This window comes from Curcuma longa, chromosome 11 (assembly GCF_044706935.1).
Source record: "Curcuma longa cultivar G26 ecotype Majalengka, Jawa Barat chromosome 11, ITB_CL_G26_1.1, whole genome shotgun sequence".
NCBI lineage: Eukaryota > Viridiplantae > Streptophyta > Magnoliopsida > Zingiberales > Zingiberaceae > Curcuma > Curcuma longa.
Genome location: NC_133871.1, coordinates 18,753,264 through 18,760,409, shown reverse-complemented (window position 1 = coordinate 18,760,409; position 7,146 = coordinate 18,753,264). Strand labels below are relative to the sequence as shown.

Here is a 7,146-nt window from a genome sequence, read left to right as displayed (position 1 = left end):
AATGAAAACTTGGAAATAAGTTGAAATACCAACATTTTTTTTTCATAAGACCATAACAATGCTTCAAAATGCCGATTAGCCACAATTCCTGAAGCAGTATACTGCATCGACCTTAAACGGTAGGGCTCCTTCCACACTACAACCTCCGAATGGCTTGATTTAGAAGACTAAATTGTGAATCCATAGAATCTAAAGTTGTAAATACTTATATACTGTGATTTCAAAGATTACAATATACTAATTTGCATCAATAAAATCTAAATATTATGGTTTAGATTAGCTATATAATTTATTACGGTTTCAAAGATCGAGCTAGAAACGATAATTGTGTTTATGAACTTTCAAATACTACAGTTTAGCAAACTTGAAATTCTGCGATTTCAAAATCCTGAAATGCATATATATACTACGATTTAGTAGGTCCAAATAGTAAGGTTTCAAAGTTCCATAATGCGTATATATGATTTCACAAAACTTCACTTCACCTATTGCTTTAAATTCATGTTTTACTTCGCGAGTGGAGCCACCATAAAAAAAAAAAGGTAAATGATTGGATAGACTCATTTAAGTTGCATTTGCATTTGTATCAAAAAATCCCAAAAAACTCAAACCGGCGGTTACTGGGCGCATTTATTATTATTATTATTTAACAAATGTGGGAATTTAAATGGTAGTATCTTTTCATTTTTATGGAAAAATTATACTGCAACAACTTGAACATGATACTTCTTCTCTATACATAAAAAGAATACTCTTGTGGTGAATAGTTGGATAATCAAACTAGCAAAATAGTCCGTAAGTGAAAAATTAATTATTGATTTTTCCAAAAAACTCATAGATAAGAAAAAAATATATAAAAGCAAAAGAATATCTAACGATATAGAACAGAAAATTAATCAAGAGCCACGAGGAGAAATTTTTTTCAAAGAGTTAAATTATACAATAATAATAATAAGAACAAAAGAACAAAAGAAATAAACTTTTTTTCTTAAAAAAATAAAAAACAAATAATGAACAATATTAATGAAAAAATATAAGATAATTTATTTTAAAAAATAAAAAATGATTTCATCTTGAAGAAAAGAAACAACTTTTTCATTTTAACATCTTACAATTTTGACATAAATAAAACAAGAAGAGCTACGGAGACAAACAAAAAATCCAATGCAATAATCAAAAAAAATAAAAGACTTTGATTCATGTTTAATTTATACTTACAATACAATACACAATTAGTTTGATCATTCACATTGATAATTAATAAAATATTTTTTAAATCTTACTAGATTTTATTATTGTAAAATGAATTTAATATTACCTAAAAGAGATATTTTATTATTGTAAAAGTTTTGTTTAACCTTCCTAACAAACTTTGGCTGAACCAACCAAAGGTCAAAATCAACGACAACAAAATTGGGTTCAATGACACATGTTATAATTTATTTTTTTTTTTTGTACCAAGTGGATTTTTCTTGGACATGAGAAATGAGAAATGAGAATGGTAGACAATAACACGTGTTATAATTTTTTTTCAATGAAAAGAAATAAATTAATAACTTCTTTAAAATACGAATTTAAGCTAAGAAAAAAGAAATATGATTTACAAAATATTTCTTTTTTTAATTTATTTTTAAATTCATATTTTTTTGAAGTATAACGGGGTTACAGTTTTTTCCACGTTATGATTTATATCGTTGTTACCAAATAATACGTATTCATTACAAATGACGTCGGTAACAGAGCATTAATCCACAACTTCATTGTGGTCAATAGAAAGCCAATCTTCTCTACCGGTGCGGTTCTCCCAGCCAACCTCCGGCGACCCGATCGGCATCATGAGATCCACTCTTGGGTTTGTCGTGCTTCTACTGTGGAGTCGTGTTATCATCGGTGACCCCCAGACCAACCTCCTCCGAGACGGCTGCAGCGCATACGTCTCCAACACCTCCTTGGCCTCAATACTCAACGACACCCTCGCCGACCTCCGCTCCTCCCTCTCCGACAGCACCTCTGCTCTCTTCGCAACCGTGATCCGCCCGGGCGTTCCGACCTTCTACGCCCTGTTCCAGTGCCGCGGTTACCTCTCCGCCGGCGATTGCCTCGCGTGCTACTCCGCCGCCGAAGGCCTCATTCGAAATTGCAGATCCACCTACGGCGGCACCGTCTTCTACGACGGCTGCTTCCTCCGCTACGAGACCTCACCCTTTTTCGACCAGGCGACGCTCTCTGATAACGGGAACTTTTGCGGCGACCGCAGCGCAACTACCGGAGGATTCAACACCTCGGTGAGGTCGCTGGTGGCGGATTTGAGCGCTGCCACGCCGAGAATTCCGAATTTTTTCGCGGCGGCGGAGAGGGAGGGAGTGTTCGCTGTGGCGCAGTGCGTGGAAACAGTGAGCGAGGAAGGGTGCGAGCAGTGCCTGGCGATGGCGGTCGACAACGTGGAGTTGTGCCTGCCGAGCGCCGACTGGCGGGCTGTGGACGTCGGATGCTTCATGAGGTACTCCGACGAGTCCTTCTTCCCGGCCAATCGAACGGTGGATCTGTCGCCTTACTTGACGAATTCAGGTGCTGTGACTCCTCCATTGACCCGTTCATCAATTAACTGAACCAACCACATTTTTATTTCAAGTATACATATAAAATTTATAAAATAGCATAAAAAATAATAATAATAATAATAATTAGGAAAATCGCTGTTTTTGAATCGAGAGTTTCAGTTCGTCGATTTTTTTATATGAATTTAATGATTTTTAATACCAAATGCGCTTATAATAATAATAATAATAATAAATAGCCAATGTTTTATAAAAAAACAAACTGTCGCTAAACACAGTAGTCCTATTTCCTCCAGATTTTTCTTCGGCAACTAATTTTTGTTCATCTTTTCATGAGAGTAGTGATTTTTATTTCTTTCTGATTTAATCTCGATCGGAATGTGATGATGGAACACAGAAAGAGCGAAATCGAGCAATAAGGGGGCCTTAATTGGGGGAGTTGCTGGAGGAGTCGGCGGCCTGTTGCTTCTTCTAGGGGCTATATCTCTTCTGTGGATCAGAAGATCTAGAGATCAACGAAATCCATCTGAAGGTTTATGAATCTGATCTTATTTTTATTGGTCTGCTAATTTCCCATCAAGTATGGACTTCTGTTCTTTCTCCAAGTGCCTAGTAGGTAGTAATAATTAAGCTCAAAAATCATCATTTTGTTTGATTAGGTCCGGGAGTTGAGATACATATCGGTTTTCATCACAAATTTGTGTAGTCAACCAAGTTCTGCTATCATTAGAAGAGTCAGCTAAGGCGGCCATGTCAGGTTGTGAAGCCGTCGCATCTGGAAATTAACACTTTTTGCTGTGTTGATCCAAACTTAATAGCGAGTATAACTTCATGCCTACTATTTTACTATGGCATAGCTATATATGTCATCGACAAATCCTTGCTTTTGAAGTGTGCATTATGGCCACTATCAAACAATAGGGTAAACCTGCTTCATGGCTCTTTTCGTTGAAACATAGAAGCTCAATCTCCTTATCTTTTCCAAAGATACAAACAATTAAGGTTTTTATGATTTAGATGCTAATATCTATATCTATATCTATACATGGTGGATGCTGATAGAACTTTGTTTGAGATAATATTTAATTTTCATCGTTCTATTAGCTTGTACAAACCGAACTTATGTCACTATTTTGAATCAGCTCCTCCTTAGCTTTGTTGATGCACATCAACAGGTGGAGCTTACTTGGGTTCATATTCTGCTTGTTTAGTATTGAAGTATAAAGAGGTGTTTAAGATTGATTGTTTGTCATTCCAATTAAACATGCACATTGTCAAACTGAGCATTGTGTTTGTTCAAGACCATTTATTGTGTTTATTTTAATTAGCCTTTTGTTGCCAGAGCAGATTCAAGGATTCTCACATTGATTCACATTCTTTTACTGGGTGTGCCTTTATTGTTTCTTGTTTAAATAGTTCTCACGAGGTTATCTTTGAGCAGGAGATACATTGGGAGGAACCAAATTACAGGGGTCACTAAATTTCCGTTACAGGGATCTAAAAAATGCTACAAATAATTTCAGTGAAAAAAATAAACTAGGAGAAGGAGGATTCGGAGATGTGTACAAGGTGAAGTCCTGAACTGTTAAAGATGTTGCTTTCTTGATGAATCATAATTTCCAAGTGAAATTTTTGGGAAAAATATGTGATCGTTTTTTTATCAACAGAAGATACAAAAAAAAGTTAGTATAATCATATCCAAACTACACTTAATACTTATACTAACAGAATGAATGCAGATGTACTGACAATTATAATTTTCACAGGGTCAACTTAAAAATGGGAGAACGGTCGCTGTAAAACGGCTGGCAATTGCTCAAACCAGTAGAGCAAGAGCTGATTTTCATAGCGAAGTGAAGCTGATTAGCAATATTCATCATAGAAATTTAGTTCGTCTGCTTGGATATTCTAGCAAACGTGATGATTTTCTTCTTGTCTATGAGTATATGGCAAATGGCAGCCTTGACAAGTTCATATTTGGTAACTCCTTATTTTTCACATACAAGCTGCTTACATTTTGTCTTTGAATTGCATGCTTTGTTGTTTAATATGAGCCTCGGTATTGTTTAAAAATCATTTGGAAGGCGATAAACATGGGTTCCTCAACTGGAGTCAGAGATTTGATATAATTGTTGGGACAGCTCGTGGTCTTGCTTACATGCATCAAGAATTCCATGTCCGTATCATACACCGCGATATAAAATGCAGCAACATTCTGCTCGATAACAATTTCCAGCCAAAGGTTGCAGATTTTGGGCTGGCACGACTTCTCCCTGAGGACAAGAGTCACCTTAGCACTATATTTGCTGGCACTTTGTGAGTCTTAACAGTATGCGATATTCTTTGTTATTGTCATTCATCTGCAGTCATTTTCTTTGGTAATTGCTACATGCTTGTTTCTTTTATGATGCATTAAGGAAACTGTACATCTATTGATTCAAAGTTCTCGATGTATCATGCAGCGGATATACAGCACCTGAGTATGCAATTCACGGGCAGTTATCTGAAAAGGTTGATACATATAGCTATGGCGTTGTTGTCCTTGAAATAATCAGCGGCCGGAAGTGCAACGACATAAAACTCGAACCTGTGACTCAATATCTTCTTGAATGGGTAACGACAGTTGCTACTATCACAAATATTGGATGGGAGATGAGATACATCAAACTGTTTTGTTTCTGTATCTGCTTTTATTATCACAAATTATCGATAGGAGTAATGTTCTAGGATCATCCAGTGATTTGAACCTTCATCTATTTCCTTTTCTGAAACAGGCCTGGAAATTATATGAAGGAGACCGGTTATTGGAGATGGTGGACGAAACCTTGGATCCTAGTGACTATTCACCAGAAGAAGTAAAAAGGATCATTAAGATTGCCCTTCTCTGCACCCAGTCTACGGTTGCTGCAAGGCCAGCCATGTCAGAGATTGTAGTTCTGCTGCTGGACCAAATTGATGACAATCTTCAGCCAACAAGACCTACCTTCATAGATGCCAGCAGTAGGGTTCATGGAGAAGCATCTTCATCGTCTGGTGGCTCATCTTCGATGTCACATGCAATTCCAAATGCAGCTTCACATGCAACTTTTTCGACATTGCAATTTTCTGCTCGTTGATGTTCACAAACGAATGATGAAGTAAAATATATCATTCAGAATTACATGATGCGAGTCACATCTGTATATCGAGATTGTTTGAGCCTGAGAATTGGATTGTCACGATTCTTGTGTAATGCCTTCTAGTTAATTATAAGAGCAGCTGTTTAAACTGACCGATGATGTTTTAGAAAAGACTGCAATTTCTTTGCTCCAATCAATTTTTAGAAACAGAGGAAATTAAATTGACGATAACCTAATTATTTACGAGAGCACCATCAGAGAGGTAAAATATATAATTTGACAATTTGAATAAAATAAATTGACAGTTTCAAATGAAGGAAGACTAATTAAGAGTACTACAAGTTACTCCAGACAATATAATGTGGGATGGTAAGATATAGAATTTTACTTCTTTTTCAAATTTGAATGGTCCCTTATTTTTACTAAATGGAATAATATTACACTCAGTTTAGACCACGAGACAATTTAAACAATGTAGAATCATGATCAACTTCTTTTTCAAGTTTGAATGGTCCCTTATTTTTATTGATCAATAAATGAAAGAAGACTAGGAGTATTCCACTCAATTATATTTAGACCACGAGACAATTTAAACAATATAGAATCATGGTCAACTTCTTTTTTAAGTTTGAATGGTGCCTTATTTTTTTATCGATCAGGACGAATAGGAGTTCCACTCAGTTTAGATCACGAGACAATTTAGACAATGTACATTCATGATGAATGTCTTTTTTAAGTTTGAATGATCCTTTATTTCTATCGATCAATAAAGGAAGGAAGACTATGAGTATCCCACTCACCACGAGACAATTTAGACAATGAATAATCATGAACAACTTCCTTTTCAAATTTGAACGTCCCTTATTTTTATGCTTAGGTGTGAGAGTAGGAGTATTCAATTCAATTTTGACGACCACAAGTCAACTTATCAATGTAGAATAGTAACATATATGTCCAAGTTTTTGTAGAATTATGACTGACTTCTTTTCTAATTGATTGTGAGGGCACTAAAAGAAAAGTAGTTGACCAATGTAATTAGGTAGGTAGGAGAATAAGAAAGATAATTTGAGAATTGGGTAGGTGTATTCAAAGTCAGTTTATGGTAAAATGACTAAATATAGACTTTTTGTAGAATTATAATCAATTTCTTTTCTAAGTTTGAATGGTTCTTTAATTTTTTTGCTCGTGTGAATTATCTAAACTATCAATTAATTAAAGGAAGAGTAAGAGTATTCAAGCCAACTTAGACTGTGTGTAGAATGGTAAGATGTAAAATTTGTATACTACGTGTGAATAGTCTCTTTTTGTCTAATTAAATTACCAATTTAGGAGAAATGACAAAATTTATATGGAGGTTTATTTAAAACATAAATTAATTATCTTGTTAAATTAGAATACATGAAGTGGCTATTAATTAGAGAAACTAGAGGATGAATTTTGTAAACAAGCTATCAAATAGTGATACTCTT

The 7,146-nt window shown here is 35.3% G+C and overlaps 1 protein-coding gene across 1 annotated transcript; it reads left to right on the top strand.

The window, feature by feature from the left end:
- The first annotated feature begins 1,777 nt into the window (after positions 1–1,777).
- Positions 1,778–5,788, top strand: LOC141838660 (cysteine-rich receptor-like protein kinase 2). Its single transcript, XM_074726199.1, has 7 exons — positions 1,778–2,568; positions 2,956–3,090; positions 4,000–4,127; positions 4,325–4,538; positions 4,643–4,874; positions 5,021–5,171; positions 5,333–5,788. The coding sequence occupies exons 1-7, from the start codon at positions 1,836–1,838 to the stop codon at positions 5,672–5,674; spliced, it is 1,935 nt and encodes a 644-aa protein (XP_074582300.1). The 5' UTR covers positions 1,778–1,835; the 3' UTR covers positions 5,675–5,788.
- The last annotated feature ends 1,358 nt before the right edge of the window (positions 5,789–7,146 follow it).

Excerpts from the sequence above, each read along its gene's own strand:
- LOC141838660 (XM_074726199.1), top strand. The coding sequence starts at position 1,836 with ATGAGATCCACTCTTGGGTTTGTCGTGCTTCTACTGTGGAGTCGTGTT. Across the intron at positions 4,128-4,324 it reads GATTCGGAGATGTGTACAAG|GGTCAACTTAAAAATGGGAG; the intron begins GTGAAGTCCTGA and ends TAATTTTCACAG. Across the intron at positions 4,539-4,642 it reads CCTTGACAAGTTCATATTTG|GCGATAAACATGGGTTCCTC; the intron begins GTAACTCCTTAT and ends ATCATTTGGAAG.